Here is a 23,076-nt window from a genome sequence, read left to right as displayed (position 1 = left end):
ACATGTGTTGAAAAGAGAAGGAAGGAAGGGAGGGAGGGAGGGAGGGAGGGAGGGTGGAAAGTCATGGATGCTTGGACCCCTGGCCTGGCCCCATGGACCCAGTTAGGATGACTGGAGAGGAGAGAGCTGCCAGAGCCTGTCCCAAGCCTTCACACCAGGAGGGACAGGGCTGAGGGAAATGATAAGGCTCCCAAATGCACACAGGAAGTAACAGACAGGAGTGTGGCTTAGCATCAGGAGGTAGACCTCCAACCACAAAGCGAGGTCCTAGGCCCCTTGCAACCCAAGAAGAGACCAGGGCAGCTTCACAGGCCAGCAGGACCTGCAGCCAGCCAGGCCTGGGCAAGGTGGGAAGGTCACGGTCAGAGCCAGGTGGAAAAAGGAAGGCTAGGACTTCTGTGGGGGAACTGTCAGAAGGACAGAGGAATAAGAGCTTCTCGTCACTGCTCCTGCCCATGGACCGGCCAGAGAGGAGGTTCAGTACCCTCTGTAGGGCCCCAGGATGAAGCTGTGTGCCTGCTGGCACCCGGCCCCCCGCCGGCTGGTGGAGGCCACGCAGTCAGGCCACGCAGTCATTCGGAACGCCCGTGGCGAGAGCAGGTCTTCCTAAGCCAAGGGGTTTGCCTGACGTCAATCACGGGGAAAGAGGCAGGTCCTTCCGGCCCCAGCCCCTGTCCCAGGGCAACCGCATGAAAAATCCAGAGCCAAAGCCACCAGCCAAGCTGTCCTCAACTTCCTGACCCACTGAATCCATGAGATGTAATAAAGCATCAGGGTCTTAAGCCACTAATTTTAAGGTAATTTGTCACTCAGCAAGAGATCACCAAAACAGTGGAACCTTCCAGCTGGTCTCCTCTGTGCTCCATTGTGCTAGAGAGAACAGAGGAAGATGGGAGTATCTCTGCTTGGGTTAAAGGAGAAGCATCCCTCAGGCTCAGAGTGGAGGAAGCGGCTGGTCAAGCAGCAAGGGAAACCTCGCGGGTGCCAAGATCCGGCCAGCCAGCCCTCCTTATTTCGAAGGGCTGGGCTCACTTTTTAGAAGCCTGGTGAGCCCCTTTCAGGTAGGCTATTATTATCTCCATTGTGCCGAAGAAAAACCCAAGGCCAAACAGCTCAGGGCACATACGGAGTGGAGCTGGGATCCGAACCCCAGGTCTGTGCGCCTGCGAAGCCCACTACAAGAGCTGCTTCGCCAACGCCTTGGATCCTCAAGGGAGAGCCCAGCCATGCTGTCCAGCTTGCACGGGTGTGGGAGGGGTGGGGAGGGGTCCTGAAAGGGTCACTTGAAACCAGCTCGGAAGCCAGCCTGGGGCACCCTTGCCTGGCTCCTCAGCTCCCCTCACACGCAGACGTAGTTCCATCCACCCACAGAAACGAGCTCCTCCCCACACACCCCTCGCTGCCAACCTGCCTCACCCCTGCAGCTCCCCACACACCTTCATAAGAACAGGAGGGGCTCAACTGATGGCCCGTTTAGCTCTCAGCAGTCAGGCAGGGAACAGGTACCTCTGGAAAGATACACTGAGCCTAGGCGAGTTATACTGGGGGTGAGAGCCCCACAACTTGGGCCCTAGCCTTGGCTTCTGTAGGCTTCAGGCAATGCCCAGAGGCAGAGCTGTCATTAAGGGACACTGCAACAGAAGGTCAGGTTCACTCAAAGTTAGAAAGCTCCATTGCTGGGACCCAGGTTGGGCGGGCAGCAATTGTGGGTCAGGCAGTGAGCAACCTTAGAGTGCGGGGCTGCGTCAGCGAACGACCCTCAGCCCCAGGTCTGCTATAGCACCTCTCCCCAGCTTCAGCAGCCTCCTAAGAATGTGGGGTCAGGAGATGGTGCCAGGGGAAGGGCAGAGAGGGATGCTCAGAGGGTGGCAGGATTCTCAGTTTCCCTAAGTGGGGGAAGGGAGAGACTAAAGCATGAAGAGCTCACACACTCGCTTCCCTGGGCCCTCTGGAGGACGATGAGGCAGAGCTCAGTCTGCGGGGGTGTCTGAGGCCCAGCCAGGAGGGGAGGCAGCCCAAGGCGGTAGGGGCAGCAGGGCACCTGGGCTGCTGGGTGAGGAGAGCCAAGCGGGGGATAGGGTCCTGCACACACCAACCCCCTCATTGCAAGTTCATCCCACCAGTAAACGAGAGGAATCGTCCCCATAAAGAGTGACTCCAACTGATGCCATTACTAATCACTGGCCATAAAGCTACTACATAAAGAAGAGAGACAGAATGATAAATCTACAGGAGGGCTGCCCGACAGAACAATTAGACTTGGGAGACAAACATTCGTTCACAGACATCACCACCAGGCATGTATTATTAATAAAATAGACATTGAGCTCAGTAGATAATGAAAGGAGAGGGGACCCCGGCCTCCCCCACCCCAATAAAGTCTCCCGCCATCCCTCAACCTTGGCATTGAGCTCTAACTGATATCCGCTCCCTGAGACTGGTGAGGCTGTCACATGATGCAGGGGAAGTCATGCTCTCTGTTTCTCCCACTCCTGGGGACGGGTACAACTCACTCAATTCCTACTGCCAGCTTACATCTGGGTCCAGCTCCTCCATTCCATGTTTTATTGTCTCCTCTCCTATTATTATATAATAAATTATCCCCAAATTTATCAGCTTAACACAACTAGCTGCTTCACTCTGGATAAGTCACTTAAACCCTCTCAGCCTCACTTTTTTCAGATGGAAAGTGAGAAAAACAATAGTAAATTTATGTGAGCATCAGAAATAATATGTGAGGGACTTCCCTGGTGGCGCAGTGGTTAAGAATCCACCTGCCACCAGGGAAGTGGTTAAGAATGCAGGGGACATGGGTTTGAGCCCTGGTCTGGGAAGATCCCACATGCCTCAGAGCAACTAAGCCCGTGCGCCACAACTACTGAGCCTGCGCTCTAGGGCCCAGGAGCCACAACCACTGAAGCCCACGTGCCTAGAGCCCGTGCTCCGCAGCAAGAGAAACCACCACAATGAGAAGGCCACACACCGCAACGAAGAGTAGACCCCACTCACCACAACTAGAGAAAGCCTGTACACAGCAATGAAGACCCAATGCAGCCAAAAATAAAATAAATAAATTTATAAAAAAAAGAAAAAAAGAAATAATATGTGAGAAGCATCTTATAGAATGCCTGGCACATAGACGGTATCCATTAATGATCATTACTTTTACAGTAAAAGACAAAGTCAACCCAACAGCCCTTGATATTCCGATACTGCCCTGCATCACCTGTGGGGTAGAGCTCACCCTGGTTCACAAGGGCCCTCCTGCCTGCCCTCAGCCTGTGTTCCCCACTCCTCTCCCTCCACCCCAGTCCTCCCCGGCTTTGCTCTTCTCACTTGGGACTACATTGACTCTTGCCATGAAGACATCAACTTTCCCACAGGCAGAATTTCTATCCATTATACTGCAGCCTCTAAATCAAATTTCTCGCGCCCAAGGTAAGACTTTGGAACATCAGCTGATGAACGGACATTTTAAACTAAATAGTCAAGAATTTAGTATCCACATATTTATCCATACTGCAGTGTTTGTGTTATATGGACTATTGGTTTTTATTATCTTTTTTTTAAAAAAATAAAGTGTAATGGAGGACGTCAGTCGCTAAGTGGAATTAAAGCAGGAAATGATCAAAATCATTAGGCACACTGCCACCACCAACACTCTGTTTTCACACTGATGTTCATTGGACCAGTCTGGGCGCTGGGTGTTCCTCTGTGTAAGGAATAAGCCAGTTGAAGCGCATTGGCCAGATGCTGGGAGAAAACATGGAGGGAAGCTTCTAGAGGCTAAGTGCACTGGTGGAGGAAATGCAGGCATGTGGATTGAGAATTAGCTTCAGAAGAACATTCCAGAAGCAGAACCACACACACTAATATGGAATGCTCCCCAAAATACGTATTTAAGAGAAAAAAGCAAAGACCAAACAGTGTGTGTGATGTGCTACTATTTATATGACAAGAGAGATATGTACATATTAATATCTCTGGACAGATATGAAGAACCAAATATTAGAGGGCATCTCTACACAGAGGAACCAGAGGAGGGAAGGTTGGAAATGGGGAGAAGATATAATTTACCCCGTTTCTGGTTTCTTCTTACCGTGTGATTGTAGATTGTAATACAATGATCCAAATGCAGAGAAAATTCATGCACCCATATGTTATGCTTATACCTTGCCACAGATTTCTTGGCCAAGACAAACAGGCTGGCATTTCATCTCCTCTTGACAAGTTATTCCAAAAAGTGAATAAAACATCACCAAAGTCAACTTTACATTCTCTTACTCAGTCCTTTCCAGAACCCCCATCAGCAAGGCTTTTTCACATTAAAAGGTGTTCAACAGACACATGAAAAGATATTCAACATCACTAATCATTAGGGAAATGTAAATCAAAACCACAATGAGATACCACCTCACACCCATTAGGATGGCCACTATCAATTAAACAAAACAAATGCTGGTGAGGATGTGGAAAAATTGGAAGCCCAGTGCATTGTTGGTGGGAATGTAATATGGTGTAGCCACTGTGGGAAACGATATGGTGGCTCTTCAAAAAGTTAAAACTACCATATGATACAACAATTCCACTTCTGTGTATGTACTCAAAAGAACTGAAAGCAGGGTCTCGAAGAGACATTTTCACACCCATGTTCATAGCAGCAATATTCACAATAGCCAAAAAGTGGAAGCAACCCAAGTGACCATTGATGGATGAATGGATAAACAAGATGTGGTATGTGTATACATACAATGGAATAACATTCAGCCTTAAAAAGGAAAGAACTGACCTATAACGTGGATGAACTTTGAAGAAATTATGCTAAGTAAAATAAGCCAGTTACAAAAGGATAACTACTGCATGATTCCACTTATATGAGATACTTAGAGTAGTCAAACTCATAGAAACAGAAAGTAGAATGGTGGTTGCCAGGGGCTGGGTGGAGAGGGAAATGGGGGGTTGATGAATGGGTAGAGTCTCAGTCGTGCACAATGAAAAACTTCTGCAGACTGTTTGCACAGTATATGTTAAGAATATGTGAATATACTTAACACTATTGAACTGTACACTTAAAATGGTTAAGATGATAAATTTTATGTTGTGTGTACTTAACCACAATAAAAAATAAAAATAAATTTCCTCTGACTCATAAATGTCAATGTACTGATAGTTATCTGACAGAGCCCCTTTGAAGTTATGTTGTATATAGTTAATGTTTACTCTCTGTAGGTAATGTTTTAAATCATGATGACTAACACATCATGTTGAACACTTGATGTTTAAAAAGCATGTAGTCACTCTATGATCCCAGGTATATAACATCCTTGAAACGATGGCAAACAGACCAGTGGTTGCCAGGCTTAGGGTTGGGGGAGAGTCTCTTAGAGGTGATGGTGAGTTCTGTATCCTGATTGTGGGAGATGGTTACACGAAAACATGCAAGTGATGAAATGTCTCTATCCTCCTACATAAAAAAATCAACACATGTAAAAACTGGTAAAACCCAAATCAGGTCTGTAGTTTAGTTAATAGTATTGTCCCAATGTCAATTTCCTGGTTTTGATCATAGTACTAGGGTTATGTCAACATTATCTTTGGAAGAAACGGTGACAGGGACAAGGAAACTTTGTACTATTTTTGCAACTTGCATATGAGTCTAAAAGTATTCCAAAATAAAAAGACTTTTTAAAAATTATGTATCCAATATTTGGAGAACTGGTGATATTTTGTAGCTCTCCAGAGACAGAACCCACTTTATAAGGTATAAGTTGCAGCTGGACCTCTGTACACAGGACTTTCATGCCTTCCCACAAGACTCAGGTGAAAACAAGGCCTGTCTGCACTGCACGCTGGGTGCACCATTTCACCGCACTCTTGGGTCCCCTCAACCTACAGGGGCTTCTCCCTCGGCCCATAGGGTTGTTCCTCCCTCTTTGTCATCATCATCACCTGGGAGAGCTCACGGCCCTCCTGGGCAGCAGTCACCCTCGTGTGCTAGGCACAGTGCCCCAACAGCTAAGCCTCACTGCTTCCATTGTACAGATGTGGACACTGAGGCTTGGAGACAAGGGACTTGCCAAGGTCCCACTGACAGCGGGTGGTACAGGGTCCTGGATTCAAGGCCAGAGCTGGTGACACCCTCAGCTGGCCTCCTGTGCCCCCTTACTGGCTACCTCAGCTGCCACCTGCAGACTGGCCTCTGGCAGCAGGTGCGAGGCAAGCCAATGGGGACAGTGTGCTAATTCAAGGTTGCAGGCAGAGCAGCTGTTCTTTGAGTCCTGGTGGCCTGGGGCCACGCTGCTCTTATGTTCTCGGGTAGATAAAGTGCTCTACTTAGGAGAAGCTCTCTCCCGGCTGCAGGGCCATTAGCTGGCTGACTCCTGGAAAAACCATTTGGCCAGGGCTGACAGATGTGGCCATTACACAATCACTTAGCCCCTCTCCCTGCCCCATCCAGACCTTTGGAGGGGGAGGGGCCTCGAGGCGTGCAAAGCCCTGGGGAGGGTCCACACAATTCACTTCCCGGCCACTCGCCTCCTTTCTGCCCTTAGGCTGCATTTCGCCTGGCCCACGTTGCTGCAGCAGGAAGCGGCTTCAGACAGCGTGGTTGCAGTGTGCTGCCAATGACCTTGTCACCCTGAGAGTTGTTCACAAACTGCCTTCACATGCATCATCTCCCTTGATCCTCGCGAGAACCCTATGAAGTCAAAATCAGGATAATTACTTCCACTGTACAGTTAAGAAATGAGGTGCAGGAAGGTTAAACAGCTTGCCCAAGGTCACCCAGCCAATAGAAGGGGTTGACCTCAGGCCTCTGATTCCCAGGTCTGTGGTGTTTCACGCACCCCATGCTGCCATCACCCTGTTGGGATGTTACCTTGTGTTGGGAACTCAAACAGCCTCAAAGCAGGGTCTCCAGGGCCAGGGGAAGGGGAAGGGCTGCTCCTGTCTGCCAAGTAGAGGCATCAGGCGCCAGAGTCTGCAGCCTTGCCCCCTAGCAGCAACTTCCCATTGGTAGAGCCTGGGCAGCCCTTGACCTGGAGGCCCCAGCTTGGGTCATTTCATCCTACACCTCCCATGCTCTCTGGACCCTTTACTCAAGCTGGATGAGTGCCTCTACCACCCGTGTGCCTCAGGCAGGGCTTCACAGCCATTCACCAGCTGGCAAACCTCCTCTCCCCACCAGCAGCACAGGCATCTCAGCATAGAGGTTGCTGGGACATCTGGGGCACCCAACTGATCCAGGCCAGGGTTCCACAGCCACAGCCCCAGCACTGTCTGACGATGCGCCCGGGTCCCCGGCCCTGCATCGCAGCCAGGATACATCCAGCAGAGTCAGGGGAACCAAGGGCTGGTGGGAGGGGGCAGTGCCCACGTCCTAAGGAAGAGCACTAAAGCGCAATGGCCCATCTCCTGCACAGAGCCAGGCTCAGAAAACAAGCAGCTTTGCACAGCAGCGGCAGCCCTCCCAGCTCAGAAGCCGGAGAACAGAAGGCAGATAGCAGCAGCAAGAGAAGGCTCAACCCTAAAGCCCAGCCTCCAGTGACCTGTCCGAGAAAGCACAAAGATAACACCCAAGATGTTCCTAGGGTACCCAGATCATGCTGCTCTCCACTGAGATACCCCACTTTGCCTCAAAGTGACTCAGAGAAAGATGACTTAAAAGTACACATAGAGGGGCTTCCCTGGTGGCGCAGTGGTTGAGAATCTGCCTGCCAATGCAGGGGACACGGGTTCGAGCCCTGGTCTGGGAAGATCCCACATGTCGCGGAGCAACTAGGCCCGTGAGCCACAATTGCTGAGCCTGCGCGTCTGGAGCCTGTGCTCCGCAACAAGAGAGGCCGCGACAGTGAGAGGCCCGCGCACCGCGATGAAGAGTGGCCCCCACTTGCCGCAACCATAGAAAGCCCTCGCACAGAAACGAAGACCCAACACAGCCAGAAATAAATAAATATATAAAATTTAAAAAAAAAATAGTACACATACAGGTAGGGGGCAGCCCTTTTCTCTAGAATGTCCTTCCTGGTGGATTAGGGGATAGATCTTGGTTTATCCAAAATTATCACCCTGCCTCCTGCCGCGGGACTGAGGGAGCATATGGGCCTGGCTTGGCCAGGAGAACAGCTCATGCTGGGGGAGAAGATCCTCCTCTCCACACAAAGATGGCAGACCCCTGAGCCTAACTCCCCAGCACTTAGCTCACTACCCACCTCGGACAGCAGTTGGTGGTGCTGGGGCCCTGGGGGTCCAAATTCTGAATCGAGCCTTATTGTCACTGGGAGGGGGTTCTAGACAAGGACAGGCACCGAGGATGGCTCAAGGGGATCCCTGGGGTGTTGCACAGCCCCAGGATCCATGAGTTTCTTGGGTGCAGAGCCCAGGCACACCCCCATGATTTATGTTTGTACACAAGCTCACTGCCAAGGTGTTTAGCCAAGTCCTGGAGAGAAAACACCAAATGTTGGATTCACTGAAGCCTGGCTGTGTCCAAGAGTGGAGCCCAGAAATGGAGCTATCATTTTTTTTTAATGAATATTATAAGTTCCTTATAGCTCTTGTCTCTAAAGAAAATAAATATCCTCCTTGGGTTTGATGTGCCTAAACGGGTTGGTTTTTTCACATCTGTGCCCTGCTCTGCCTCTGGTGTGCTCTCCCAGAAGTGGGCATATTTCCAGTGTCCGCCCAGATGGCATGCCCCAGGGCAGGACTGGGGCCGCCACAATTGGCCGCAGCTGATAGGACCAGAGGTGGACAGCCCGGCCAAGCTGGGCCAAGCAGATCCACTCTCCCAGGTGTCTGGGAGGGGTTCCAAAACTACAGGGAACCTCTGCCTGGTGGAGAACCTGATTGAGGCACTCTGTGAGGGATAAAGTAGGCTGCAGGAAGGAAAACAGAACGCACAACCAGAGAGGAGCAGAAAGGAGGGACGGCCCCACAGCCCCTGGCCCTTAGTGCCTGTCCTACTAGAGACCCAGGACCAGAGTCCCTGCCATCCTGAGCTCCATGGTGTATCTCCTTTCCTTCTCTCAAAGTCACTTTTTTGACTTAAACTGACTCCGGCAGTTCCCATTACTGGCCACTAAAAGAGTCTTAAGTAAGACCTTCTCTTTGCCTCTCACCAGACATCCCACACACATGCCTCCCAGCACTGCAGTTCCCATCCAAGCTCTCGGGTCCCAAGACCCAGCTGGCAAGATGCCAGGCTCTCAGCCATGGATGAGTCTGCAGAGGATTTGGGGGTTGCCACACCCACTTCCTAAGCAAATTATGTGGGCTGTGGAAGGGGGCATGACTTCCAGGAGAAGACACATCCTCAGGCTCTGAGAGTCAAACCACCCTGTTTCCTTCTTGAGAATATGAGGTTTTTACCCGAAAAAGGTCTTCAAGCCCTTGATATGTGTGAGGCTTGGTGGAAGAAGAACTAGCATTTATACTGCATTTCCTCTGTGCCAGGCAGCACTTAGGGATTGATTCATGTAACCTTCAAAGAACCCTACGAGGCTGGTACCATTATTGTACCCTACCGTACGAGGCTGCTACCACTTTACAGGAGAGAACCAAAGCACAGAGAGGTTAAGTGACTTTCCCAGAGTCACACAGCCAGTAAGAGCTGGGATTTTGAACAGGTAGAATGAGCTTTTGACCACTTTAGTCAGGTTCTGAATTCATCAAAGTTCTACTTTACCCAGTGAAGCCACAAAATTAAGAAGAGAGAGTGAGGGTCCATGATGTGGAGTGGTTGGCCCCTTCTTGGTGCTCCTCTTGCTGGAAAAACCATTGGAGGGGCCCCGTAGCTCTTGGCACCATCAACACTGGCAATCCCTGCTGGGTGGGTGGGCCCTTGGACAGGTAGGCATGATGCAAAGGCCAGGTGTGCTAGCCTAGGGGCGGATAAAATGGGTTCAGGCTGACCTCTGTCCTTGCCAGGCTGGACCCAGGAGAGGGAGATGCTGGGATGGCATGTCCTCCCCTTCACAGGCCAGCCCAGCCCCAGACAGAGCCCACAGACAGTGAGCAAAGGCAAAGCAGAGTTACCCCAACTCTCCAACTGTCAAACCTGCCAGGACAAACTGGCCTTAGCTATGCCTCCATTGCCCTCTTGGGGCCTAAAGACTGAGCCTAGTTACTCTCGTGAATTCATGTATTCAGCACTCTTTGTGTGACAGGTAATGAGGCCCAGCTCTCCCTCTTCCCATTGGAGGCTACCATCCACGTAACTTTGGAGAAGTTACTGTGCCCCAGTTTCCTTATCTGTGAAATGGGGTAGTAATACTTACCTTGTGAGTTGATCATTCGGATTAAATGAACTAACCTCTATAAAGTTCCCAGACAATGAGACAGTGGCAGAGTCTTAATAAAGGGGATTATTTATTAAGGGAGATCCTCCTACCCAATTGAGAGACCAAGCTCTGGGTATTCCTAAATCAAGCACCAACTGAGGGATGGAAAAGGGAGACCCTGCCCAATGTCTTATGCCAGGGCCACCCACCTCCGATTCCCTGCCACCCCCCACTGATGTTCCAGTCCCCGTAGGTCGTCACCCCCAACGAGACTGGACCGCTGCCCCCATCATGACTCCAGATTCCTTTCCTATAACCTGGAGTGCATTAAGGAAAGCTCTTCAGAGGGCTTCAACCAATAGATGGATAATAATAATTACTCAATCACTCAATCCCTGGGGCCTGCGCCTCCTTCCCAGACTGAAGCCTGGCTGCCTCTTTAGAGTCATGTTATAAAATTCTGCAGATGGGACAACCTATAGGGGCTCCATCAACGGCTGTTCTCACTGCCCGAAAGGACAGTTCTCACCAAGGACAGCCAGTGAGGGGATCCAGCGAGGCCGTGTCCGTCCATCCATCCATCCGTCTGTCCCAGGACAGAAGGGCTGACTCACATGCGCCGGCACTGGGGGAGGTTCTGACCTGCACAGAGGCCTGTCTTGTCCCAGCGTCTGCTAGAAGGTTCCCGAGCCAAGGCCTCCAACCACCCCACCCCACCCCCCCGGAAGTTTCAGAAAGATTCCATTTGCATGCTGGCCAAAGTGGAGAAGCACGCCCCTCCCAGGCCTGCAGCCGGGGGCCAGGAGAAACAGAGAGAACCTGAACTCTTTATATCTTTCTTTTTAACTCTTCTAAATTTATTCGGGTATTTAAACAAACAGAAACTACATCATGCACAGTGACTTTTCGCCTTTGTACAACAAAACTAAGTCCTCCATATCTCTGAAGAGGCTTGGCGCTTGTTTTTTTTTCCTTTCTTTCAGTAACATCAGGCAGACTTTTCGATGTTATCCAGTTTTGCACAGTCACTAGAGTGTCGCATCATGAATTATTAAATCAGTGCTTCGTGGTAATACATAATTTCTTATCAATTATTCATGCTAATGTGTGTGTAGTTTACTTAATTGTGTTATTGACGATCAAAAGTAATTTCCTGAAAGTCCTCAAGGACACAAAATTTAATCAGCGTAACTACTTTTCAGATGCAATGCTGTTAAGTATTCTTAATTTGCTCAACAGTTCACTTATTTATGTACCTTTCTGGAGGAAATACGAGTTTAATCAAACAATTAGATTGAAGAGTTAGTGTACATAAGGGCTTGAGCTTACATCGTTCAACAGAACATTCATAATTACAGGGAAACGGAAGCGACTTTGCCGCTTTTTGGCAAATCGTTTCATCTCTGTACTCAACAAGCAAAATACAGCAGGAAGAAGGACTTGATTTTTTTTTTTTTTTTTTTAAGGAGACAGTGTATTTTATCAAATGCTTTGCGGTAATCAGAGACGAGGCACAATACACTTAAGAGTATTATTTGAGGGGGTTCTGGGGGGAGGGTAAAAAAAGGGGGCAGGGTGACCTGAAGGTAGAACCTTTGATTATAATAACTGAAAGGAAAATAATCATAAAAGCAATAACAGTTTGCATGGAAACACCATCAGCAAGCCATCAGACACTGCAAACTATCACGCTATTGCACATTTCCCCTTTGATCGCTTCAAGTTCACTATCCACACGAGAGAGAACAGACACATTTGACTGAAACTGAAACCTCTTATGAAATTTGGCCCTTTAGAATTAATTCTCTTCACACCACGAGGAAGCCCTCTTCCCCATGCTCCATTTCTGCATGTACGCCATTCTTGTCTCATTTCCTACTTTTTTTTTCTTCCACTTAAAAAAAAAATAAAAACAAACCAAAAAACCACAACTAGAGAGCCCCATCCATGTGCCAGGGACCTGTGGACACGTAGTTCATCCAGACACGTGCTTATTTCAGAGGCGTTCCTGGGGGGTTTCTTCCTCCTCTGAGGGCTCTCAGCATCCCCTGGAGCAAAGCGCTGCTTTCCAGTTGGTCCACTCCCACCCACCTAGAGATTTAGTCCGGAGAGGCAAGGGCTGCAGGTGGGCGCTGCTGCTGTGGGGACCACACTCGCCCTGGGCCTGCAGCGTCAAGATGGTGGCCCCAGGTCTTGGAGCTGACGGTCTGTCTGACCGGCCGGGCCTCCCTGGCCAGAGATGCCCAATGGCAGAGCTACCATGTACCCCCGGGGCAGGCTGTGTCCTGCCAGCCCCTCCCTACTCCACGTCTTCTCACCTTCTAACCTAACCAAGCCCACAACCAGCAGCCTCCAGCATGAGAAAGGAGGGCATTGCTGCTAGTCTTGGCGGAGGGAAGAGAGTTGGTTGGGATCACACCAGTTTCCTGGTTCTTAATGTAAGGGGGGGACAGTCTCATTTCATAGCATGAGACTTAGCTCTGGGCGTCTCTCAAAGATGACCCATGCCATGGTTCTTTGGGTTGACAAGACCTTCAAAGGTGGCCCAGGAGAGGGACAGGAAGGTGATGGGGTGAATAACTCTCCTTCCCTCCAGACTTCTGGGCCAAGATGGAAACCCCAGGGGTCTCACCACGGAGCAGACTCTGGTACCCATGAGTACCATCGGTACCTGTCGCCAGAGAAGCCAGGACAAAACAGCCCCACTGGCAGGACTCCAGAGGCACTCTCCAGAGACCGGGAAGCTGTGGGTCTCGCTTCCTTTCTTGAGTCCGAGAGGAGGCCCTGGACAGCAGGCTTCTTCCTTGCTCTTTGGAGAGTTTTCCATGGGGGCTGAGGCTGGGAGAAGCAAGGGGGGAGGGCACGGCGGGCCTGGGCACTCGGGACCCTCATACACTCTTCTCACCCTCGCTCTGTTCCTTGCTGGGAGGGGCCTTGTCCTGGCTGCCGTCGGGGGGCGCCGGCTTGGCCGCAGGGCCGGGGCTGCTGCTGGTGGACGGCAGGAGGTTGGCCGACTGCAGGACGGCCTCCGAGTGCTCGCGAGCTTTCATGCGCAGGGCTGCCACGCTGGCCGTGCGGTTAGTCTGGCAGCCGTAGGGGGGGAGGAAGGAGAGCCCCATGGGGTCTGGGACACAGCAAGAGCACAGTGGGCCCCCTGGAAGAAGGAGAAACAACAGGCTGCCATCACTGTCCACATTTCGGTCTCTCAGACTTGGGTGCGGGCAAGGGGCCGATTGATCCTGATTGGTTCCAAACACTAAAGGGAGAGGTGACAAGTGCTCAGGACCCCAAAGATGCACAACTCAAGAGATCCAGTTGATAGTCCAAGGGTTTACCAGAGTATCAGGGAGAACCGACCAGTCTTGGTTCCCTTACCAACCAGCTGTGTGGCCTTAGACCAATATCTTGACTTCTCTGCGCCCGGGCTTTTCCTTCGGTAAAATGAAATGATCCCCACTGGGGATCCAGTGAAGTGATGCCACACACCCCAAACTATGACCCCTAAGAACTCACAAGGGCCCTGCAGGGGTGTTTTAAATTTTCAAAGGCAAGGGGAAGCCAGCCACATCTGTCGGACACCGTGAAGCTGCTGGACGAGGCAGCTCACAGCTTCAGCAGGAGATCTCACTGCACTCCCTTCAAGGACGTCATACATCTGTGAAGCTGGATTTTGCAAGTACCACACAAAAATCCACACGGAACATAAAATGAGGGGTGGTGGCATCCCACGTGATTCCAAGTTTAGAGAAGCCGGGCAGAGCCCATTGGTGTACGTCCCATTAGAAAGTAGTGGTAGCTATTTAAGAATAAAAGAAAAATATTGCTTTTCTTTCAATTTATAAGTGATACTTTTCAAATGGCTACTAAGTTGTTGGGACATAAACACTCACTGAGTTACTTGGACCTAACCATTTAATGAACAGAACTAGTAGGTATTTTTTATGGCCCAGGAGAGTCACGAAACATTAACCTGAGGTTCAAGGGACCCTCAGGGCACCGTGAACTAACGTTTGAGAAGCTCTGATGGCCTCAGTTTGGAAAGCACTCAGCACAGGTCCGATGTGTGAAATGGGACTTAGGAACAATCACCTGGCCCCGAGCCTGCCGGCCAGCACTGCATAAACCACTCCAGGGACAGAGCCGGGAGGGCCCTCTGCCAGCCGGGTTTGAGGAGCCTCCCTTTTCACAGGTCACCCTCAACTGTGCATTTATTCAATGACTGGCCCATGAACACCTGGCACTGGTCTCGACCCTAGTGACCACTCAGCAGGAATAAGGCAGCAAGATCCCCGGCCTCATGGAGCAGTTCCAGTGGAGAGGCACACCATAGCCCAGGCATCCCTCATGCAAAGGCAGGCGGCAGTGAGTGCTATTTAAAACGGGAATGGAGTGTGATGTTTGGTAGATACGTGAGTGCAACGTCAGAGAAACAGACACGTGAAGGCCCAGGAGAGAGCACGACAGCTGGGGAGAAGACCAGTGCAATGGCACCGAAGTGGGGAGAGCACGGCCTCAGAGAGCAGCAGGGCATTCAGAGTGACCAAAGCCAGAGGCTACGGGGGAGGAGGACAGCAGATGAGTCGGGGGCCGCCAGGGCCAGGCGGGACGCAGGGAGGGGAAGCCCCAGTGGGTTTGAGTAGATAGTGTCTGGAGCTTCACTGCATCGGGGAGAGGATGGGGAGGCTACCGCGATAACGCAGTCCCAGCTGATGGCGGCTTGGTCCAACGTGGCTAGAGGGGAGGTGATGAGAGGTGGCCAGATGCTGGTTTATGCTGAAGGTTAGCGCCTGTGCAAATTGTCCTTGGACTGCAGGTGGAGGCTGATGGAAAAGAAGGATTCACAGACGACACCTAGGTTTGGGCCTGAGCACCAGAATGAATGAATGGAGGTGCCATTTCCAAGATGGGGGCAAACAGAGAGAAAGGGGTGTGTTTGTGGTGAGTGTGTGTGTGTGTGTGTGAGGGGATATGGAGAGTCTGGCCATGGAATCCTGAGGTCCTGATGGCCATCCAAGTTCTGAGGGGACAGTTGAGCAATGCTGTCACCACCAAAAGTGCAGGTGTGGTGGCAGGAGTCACACAGACCTGCACCCAGACTGGGTGGGTGGACACGGCTGCTGGCATGACATAATTTGAGAGGCTTCCTGAGCCTCTGGACAGGTCAAACCGTGCCCCACGCACCACGTGTGATTCCTGCAGAAGACGAGCATTGCCACAGCCTCCACCCCCAGCCGGCTCCGGAGCCCCATCCCACCAGGGGAGCAGGAGATGGTGCACCGTGGCCCTGCCAAGGACAGTTGGGAGTCACTGCCTGTCCCGGAGGCCTAAGACCTGGGAGGGGCCAGCAAAGCCAGCCCCTCCAGGCTCCACCCACCCCTCGGCTCTTCTGAAAGTGCACACCAACTTTGGAAGAAGCAGCATTGCAAATGGGGAGTATTTTTGGACCAAAATCCGTATTTGTTGAATGAATCCAAATTCCTCCCTGTGGCCTTCAAGCCCTTGAGTGCTGGGGCCCCCACCGCCCTCTCGTCCTCCTTCTCATGTGCCGCCCAGGCCTCCTTTCAGATGCTCAAACCACCGTCACAGCGGAGCCCTACACAGGAGCTGTACGCACTAGAGCAAACACGCGTAGGTACCAGGCACCGCGCTTGTAAGCACATCACGACTTCACGCATCTCAGCTTTGGAACAATCCTAGGAAGGTGGCTCTGTGATTATCCCCTTTTGCAGATGAGGAGACTGAAGTTGAATAGTAAGTGGCAGAGCTGGACGTCACACCAGGCAGAGGGCTGGCTCCTTAACCAGTGTGTCCCTCCGTCTGGAAAAAGGACACATTCCTCCCCCTCCCTTGGGCCCTTCGCCGAGCTCTGCCTGGGAGTGAAGATACCCTCCCTCCGGCTTGGGGCTCCCTCTCTCTCTTTAGGGCTCCACTGGACCACCATGTCCTCAGGGAGCCCTTCGGGACCTCCTCCTCCAGGGCGGGATCCCCAGTTATGCTCCATCAGAGCACCACACTCACCTCTTCAGGCGCCGGCCACGAGCCGGAAGTGGATCCTCAATGGCTTGTGACTGGTTTCTTGTCTGCCTGCCCCTGCAAACCCCCAAGGGGGCGAGTATCTTTCTGCTTCATTCACTGCTTTGTCCCCAACACCTAGCACAGTGCCTGGGACGGGCCAGGCCTATGGGAAACATCTGTGGCAGGAAGGAGGGAGGCAAGGGAGGGCCGCCCAGCCCCGGGATCCACGTGTAGAATCAGCCTTCAGCTACGCCAGCAGCTGGGACGTTACCACTCTCCTTTCCCGGGGACAGGCTTCCCTGTGCCGGAGCCAGCCTCCTTTCTCTCTCTTGAAGCACATTTGGGTATCTTTCTCTTCCTTTCCAAGCCTGCTCAGAGACAAAAGGAAGCTCACCCTTACCAGCACCTAGTGTGGCCTCTCGTCACCATTCTGGCCGCCCCGAGGGCTGGGCATCACTCAGCCCCATGTTCCAGGTAAGGAAACGAGACTCCAGTAACTGCCCAAGTTCTCACAGCTCGTGACAGAAGTGGGACCAGAACCTTCTGGTGGCCTATTCCCTTCTCCTCTAGTGTAATAGGAGGTTAACGTGCAGCCATCACTTCCTGCCTCAGTTTTGATGGAGGGGCCAGTACAGCAGGCAGCAGATGGCAAGATGAGCGTGAGACGAATCACAAGTGCCCAGTTCACACAGGAAATTCTGAGAGCCCGTTCCACAACCCACACCCCTGGCTGGCTCTAGCCTGGTCATGTTTCCAGAGACAGCAGGAAACAAACAAAAAGTTACATGGGGTCAAACCCCGTTATCCTGACGGTTCCCCTTCTCCCAGTGGCTCAAACAGACAGCCGCATGCTGACAGCAGTCTCAGCCCCTGGGTGGGCTCAGTCTTGGCTGGGAACAGTGCCTGTGCCCTGAGCCTGGGGAGCCATCCCGAGGGCGAGGACCCTCCCCTCAGGGGAGGCCTTCCTCCCCTCCAAGTCCCTCCCAAGGGGAGCTCATGTGGGAAGAGAACAGAATACAGAGCCCAGTGAACCCCCTCAGCAGTGGGCGCTTGACTGAGGCTATGGGCTTTGGGGGACCAGGAGGGGCCACCATCTCCAGACCCAGGCCTGAGCAGCTGACCCCAAGTCAGGCCGGCCCGAGAGGGGTGCAGACTCAACGTGCATGTCTCGGGCTGTTCTTGTCCCCAGCAAGGCCTTGCTCTGATGTAACATCAAAGAGGGAGTTAACTGGTCTGTGACTCAGTGATGAACATGTCACCTGCAAGATGAAGAAGTGCCCCTTGGACAAGACAGAGCCTCCTGGATCCACAGCCTACACCTGCTAGGTCACAGCTGCAGCAGGCAAGTCCCCGCGAAAGCCACCAGTAACTGTCAGTGTATTCCTGGCCCACAAAACCCAGATTCAGAGGTAAAGAAAGAAGTTAACTCACAGAATGGAGGCTGCAGGAGGGAGAGAGTCTGTGTGGCCCTCCTAGTTCACCCCCTACACTAGACACGGGGAAACCAAGGACCAGATGAACCCAACGACTCTGGGAAACCCTGGTTTAAAACTGTAAGGGCTATGCATACAGTGGAATATTATTCAGCTTTAAAAAGGAAGGAAATTATGACACAGGCTACAACGTGGATGAACCTCAAGGACATTATGCTAGGTGAACTAAGCCAGTCAGAAAAAGACAAATTCTGTATGATTCCATTTGTATGAGGTACCTAGAGTAATCAAATTCATAGAGACAGAAAGTAGAATGGTGGTTGCCAGAGGCTGAGGGTATGGGAGTGAAGAGTTAAGGGGTAATGGGTACACAGTTCAGTTTGGGAAGATGACAGAGTTCTGGAGATGGATGGTGGTGATGGCTGGTAATGTATAATATGTATAATATCAAGGACATGTAAAATAATAAGGACATATTCAAGACTTCTGAACTATATGCTTAGACATGGTTAAGACAGAAAATTTTATCATATGTGTATTTAACCACAATTAAAACTAAAACAAAATAAAATAAAATAAATTCTTAAAAACAAAACTGTAAGAGCTAAAAGAGAGTTCAGGTCAAGGTCATCGGGAAAATGAGGACTGCTCAAGGCTGGAACTCCTTCTTGCCCCTCCAGTGGGTGAGGACCCCCAAAGTACCTCAGGCCACCCACACACATCCGTGAGAGGCACCCTCAGCTGACCCCACCCAGCCCATCTCCGGCTGAGGAAGCATCACGCGGTTTGTACACCTCCCTTGAGCCCTGCCTCTGTCTCATGGCTGCACTGTGCCCTTTGGGTGGGCATTCCTAGAGCAGGGCAACAGACCCTGAGAGGTGCACCCAGGCCAACAAAAGTCTTTGGCATGAAGTCCCTCACAGACGTCACCCTCTTTCCTCATCAACACCCCAAGTCTGAACAACAGCTGAGTGTCCATCAAAGGGGGGCAATACTCATAGGTGGACTCAGAAACCTCTGAACAGCTACCTGGAGGAATGCTGAAAACATGAACCACTGGAGTCGCCTCCTCTCCACACTGGCCTGCCCTCCCTGGAGGAGAACATGGAAGACGTGCCGATCCAGAAGGCAGATGCAGGCGAGACTAAGAGAGGCCATCTGGACAGCAGACAAGATCAAAGGCGAACAAGGAGACAAATCTAATTCGATGATATTTATCAGGGAAACATGTGAAGTCTGTGCTCTGCACCCAAGGAACCGACTGTCGAGAGGGGCATGTGTCTCAGCAGCAGAGCATGTGGTCCATATGACTTCACAGTAAGTTCACTGTGACGCCGTATTGTGTGGGTTGCCGAGGCAGAAGCTGCAGGAAAAGGGAGGGTAAAGTCATGGTCAGACCGTCAGGCCAGAGGGAGGGAGTTGGGGGGAGGAGGGAAAAGTGAAAGAACCGGGGCCATTTAGGCACAGTGGATATGAGGTAACTGCCTCTCTCTGGGTGTGGGTTGAATAGAAGCAGCGGGTGGAGTGAGAGAAAGTAGGGTTTTCTTTTCTTTACCGTCAGCATGCTATGCGTGTGTGGTGGGCTCTCTCTGGGGGCTGATGGGTTTCTGGTCATAATATCCTGAAGCTCCCTTGACAGGATGTTGTAGAAAATCTTCATGCACAATATGCTCTATTGGACAAGTTTTTTAATCCCTTTCAACAAAAAAATGAGTGGTTTTAGAATGGGATGTGAATTACAAAGCTAAGTTTTCCTTCCAACTTTAACATGTGTTCAGAATTTCAATTGATTTCAATTGAACTTAAATTGTCCAACAACCAGCATCTCCCTTAACCATTTTTTAACACAGGAAAAAAAAAAGTGATTTCTACAAATAGGATCCTTTTAGACCTAACTCTTGATTTCTCCATGATTTCACAGTACCAACAGCAATATGAGATTTCTCCACGTGCCCCTGCCTAAACAACTTCATCAACCTGGAGCATTACTGAAAACCAGTAGTAGCAAAATAGGGATGCATCCTTTGCAATGCTCAGGGCAGCAGATGAACAGGTAGTTACCGAGAAAAAAATCCAGACTCCACAACGCATGCGCTTTTCCCATGAAAAGCAGTCTCAAAGCCCTCACCATGTGCTTAAAGACTCTTCCAAGTGCACTGCTAACATAAGTTGTTTGTCTTACAAGGCTGCCACAAGCTTGAAAGCGAGCTTGAAAGGTAATAGCAGAAACATTAATGGGTAATATTGAGAAAAGAGACAAAAAATTATAAAACAGCCCCAAAAATTAACATGCACAGTAACCTGGGGCCATTTAGTACAAGGCAAGCAAAGTAGCACGCCTCAGGATGGCCGGAAGCCGTCCGTCACTGGGCAACAACAGGAACCATCACAAGAGATGACGTTTGAAAGGGCTTTGAAAACCGAACAAAGCTTGCGTCTATTAATGATGGGGCGACTCAGAGTCGGCAGTGAGAGAGGCTCTGTCCTCCTCTTTATTATGTCAGAGTGGTGGCAGACACTTTAGAAAATGTCTACCCCAAAACCAAGTCATAATTATCAAAATCCTATAAAATGAGAGTGGCGATAAGACATCTCTGGGGTCTGAAAGCCGGATACAGCCTGCTGAGGAGGAAGAAAGTGGGCTTTGAAGTTTGGCTCCTGACTCAACCATTAACTAGTCATAGGACTTCTCACCATCTTTCCAAGCTCCAGCTTCCTCATCTGTAAGAGGAGGTCATACACCTACCTTAGGAGAAATTCTATAAAGCACCTAGCACTAAGTCCTCCAACAATTATTATTTCCATGACCCCATACAAAATAAAGGGCAAGAATAAGTCACAATTCACAGCTTATTCAAGTTACCCATTCAATTCAGCAGCCAGTGAAGAACTCACTTGCTCTGAACATCCCGGGGAGGACGTGAAGAATGAACAGTGCCTCGAGATGCGTGACTGTGCTGTGAGCGTCCTTCACCCTGCGTATCCCTACACTGTTTTCACAGCTGTGTGGGTTCATTGGTGAAGCCTTTTCCATGAGACCAGAAAGTAGAAAAATTTATTCTGCCAATAGAACCTTGAGGAGTAAGCCAAACAAACTTTAAAAGTCTCATCTTTTAATGACCAGATTTCCAGACTTGAGGCTCTAGTTCTCTCTTCTTTTCTTTTCTTTTCTTTTTTTAATCTATCAAAAAGCTACAATCACCAATGGGCTAAAAATTAAATTAGCTACAAAGGAAGTCATCCCCATGTGGCACATAGCACCAAAACACTATGAATAACCTAGCCGCCCAATACTAGAGAGTTGACTGAATAAGTTATAATCGCCATATTGAACGCACTGAAGCTACGACAAAATGATGTTGTAGGAGGATATTTGGTGCCATAAAAAATAATAATAATAAAACATTAGGTTTAAAAAGTAGGTTAAGAAACAGTAAGTCAAAATGATCCCATTTTGGTGTATGTATGTATATTTATATACATACATATACATGTATACACAATACATACATATATTTGCATAGTACATATGTATATATGCATAATGCAGCCATATACCATATCCATATGTGGTCACAAGTATATATAATATATAATTTTATTTAGTAACAGAAAATATTTATAAATTTAAACTTTTTAATTAAAATTTAAAAATTCTAACTAAGTTCTAAAATAAATAAATTTTGTTTTCTTTTGGCTGCATGGCTTGCAGGATCTTAGTTCCCCGACCAGGGATTGAACCCAGGCCTCCGGCAGCAGAAGCACCGAGTTCTAACCACTGGACCACCAGGGAATTCTCTAAAATACATAAATTTATTGGCGATATATATTTATAAATGGGAAGAAAGCAAACATACCAGTAACAAATATTCATAGTGGTTGATTCTGGATGCTAAGATTACGAATGATTTTTATATTTTTCTTTGGGTTTTGCTGTACTTTCCACTTTTTCTAAACTGACCAAGTATTACTCTGACAATAAGAGTGTCTTTTTTGTGACTCATGATTTCCCGCCTCCTTTCATTCAAATGATGGGATAGACGTTCTCCTTTAGGACAGAGTTCCACCGAGGTTTCTAAGGAATAAGAACTGTACCCTCAGCACCCAGCTGAGACTCCACGACTGCTAATGGCCTCAGTCTGCACTAGAGTTACTGACTGGTGAACATGGAGCTGAGGGCTGACCATGGAAGACCCACCAGGAACATTCTGTCTATCTCCCATTCGGCCGGGATCGAAGTCAGTGATACCTGGCATGGGATGCGACCAACCATCAGCCAGCAAAGCCCCTAAAAGGCCACAATTTCTTCCCTCTCACCCTACCTTGTGTGCCATCACCAAAGCCTGTACAAGAGCCTCCAAGCCCCCAAATGCAGCCTGAAAATTATTTTGTTTGAAGAACTTGCTACCTCTTGGACACTAAATTAAAACACACAGTTAGATTTCCATTAAGTTACAGCAAATTCTGCTGAATTGGTCGAATCGGCCTACATTCCTATATGACATCATGCTTTAAAGGCTTGGCCTGAACATAAATACTTAATGTAATAAATACAGTCTGAAATATTTGATCTCCTTGGCAATTTAATTGATCTACGACAGAGACTGACAGGAAAAATTAAGTCCGTTCTGTCTCCTCTCTGCCGAAAGCACATTTTCACCATAGAAAGGCACATGAATGATAATTTTGGTTACAAGTAGAGCTCTCACCCATCGATTTCTTGTTGAACGTTCAGGTTAAAGGTAGGAGTATGGAGCAAGGAAATGAGTAAGTGGATTTATGAGACCTTTCACATAAATACTACAGTTCATTTCTTTTTTTTTTTGCTTTATAGCAAAGTAAATAAATGAATAAACATATTCTGTGATTCCTAATACCAGTTCCTTACAGTTTACAAGGAATATTTGGGTGGCAGTGATAGTAGACGCCTACAGTATTTAGGCAGAGATTTTTAGATGCAGTGGCTAAGTGTATTCACCAGTAATCAAATACACAACAGGGTCCAATTCACTCCTGGGTGACTACTACCACAGAACCCCCAAAGTGCTTTCTCCTGTACCTGTGTTATGGTTTTTATTGCCTCTTTACCATGAGTTGTGTTTATTTTTGTACCCACCACACCTCCCAAACATGCAGAGTAAGAGCTTTCACCTACCCTCACCCACACAGCCCTGATTCCAGAGCTAAACTTTCCAATTTGGGTACAAAGTAAGCACTTGAATATTTGGGGGAGGGAGAAAAGGAGGGAGAGTCTATCTTTCCTGACTGAGGGGGCATATTTTAATTCCTCAAAGGTTGCCAACTCCCAGGTTCTAAGCTTCCTCAATACCCCATGGAAAGAAAAACTA

The 23,076-nt window shown here is 49.6% G+C and overlaps 1 protein-coding gene across 2 annotated transcripts in view; it reads right to left on the bottom strand.

Moving 5' to 3' along the window:
* DRGX (dorsal root ganglia homeobox) overlaps positions 1 to 23,076 on the bottom strand; it is a 54,004-nt gene that overhangs the window by 10,403 nt on the left and 20,525 nt on the right. Inside the window, exon 7 of one of the 2 annotated variants that reach the window (XR_014253266.1) lies at positions 10,810 to 13,434. Coding sequence is in view for 1 of the 2 variants with exons in the window: in XM_082424266.1 (XP_082280392.1) it covers positions 13,169 to 13,434 (266 nt within the window). In the remaining variant the exon portion in view is untranslated. Of the gene's footprint in view, positions 1 to 17; positions 13,435 to 23,076 lie in introns of those variants that run through there. The other variant, XM_082424266.1, reaches the window with a different exon arrangement.

Source organism: Balaenoptera physalus (assembly GCF_965194825.1).
Source record: "Balaenoptera physalus genome assembly, chromosome: 14".
Classification (NCBI taxonomy): Eukaryota; Metazoa; Chordata; class Mammalia; order Artiodactyla; family Balaenopteridae; genus Balaenoptera; species Balaenoptera physalus.
Note: the sequence above shows the minus strand (reverse complement) of the source record. Positions and strands in the feature narration are given on the sequence as shown.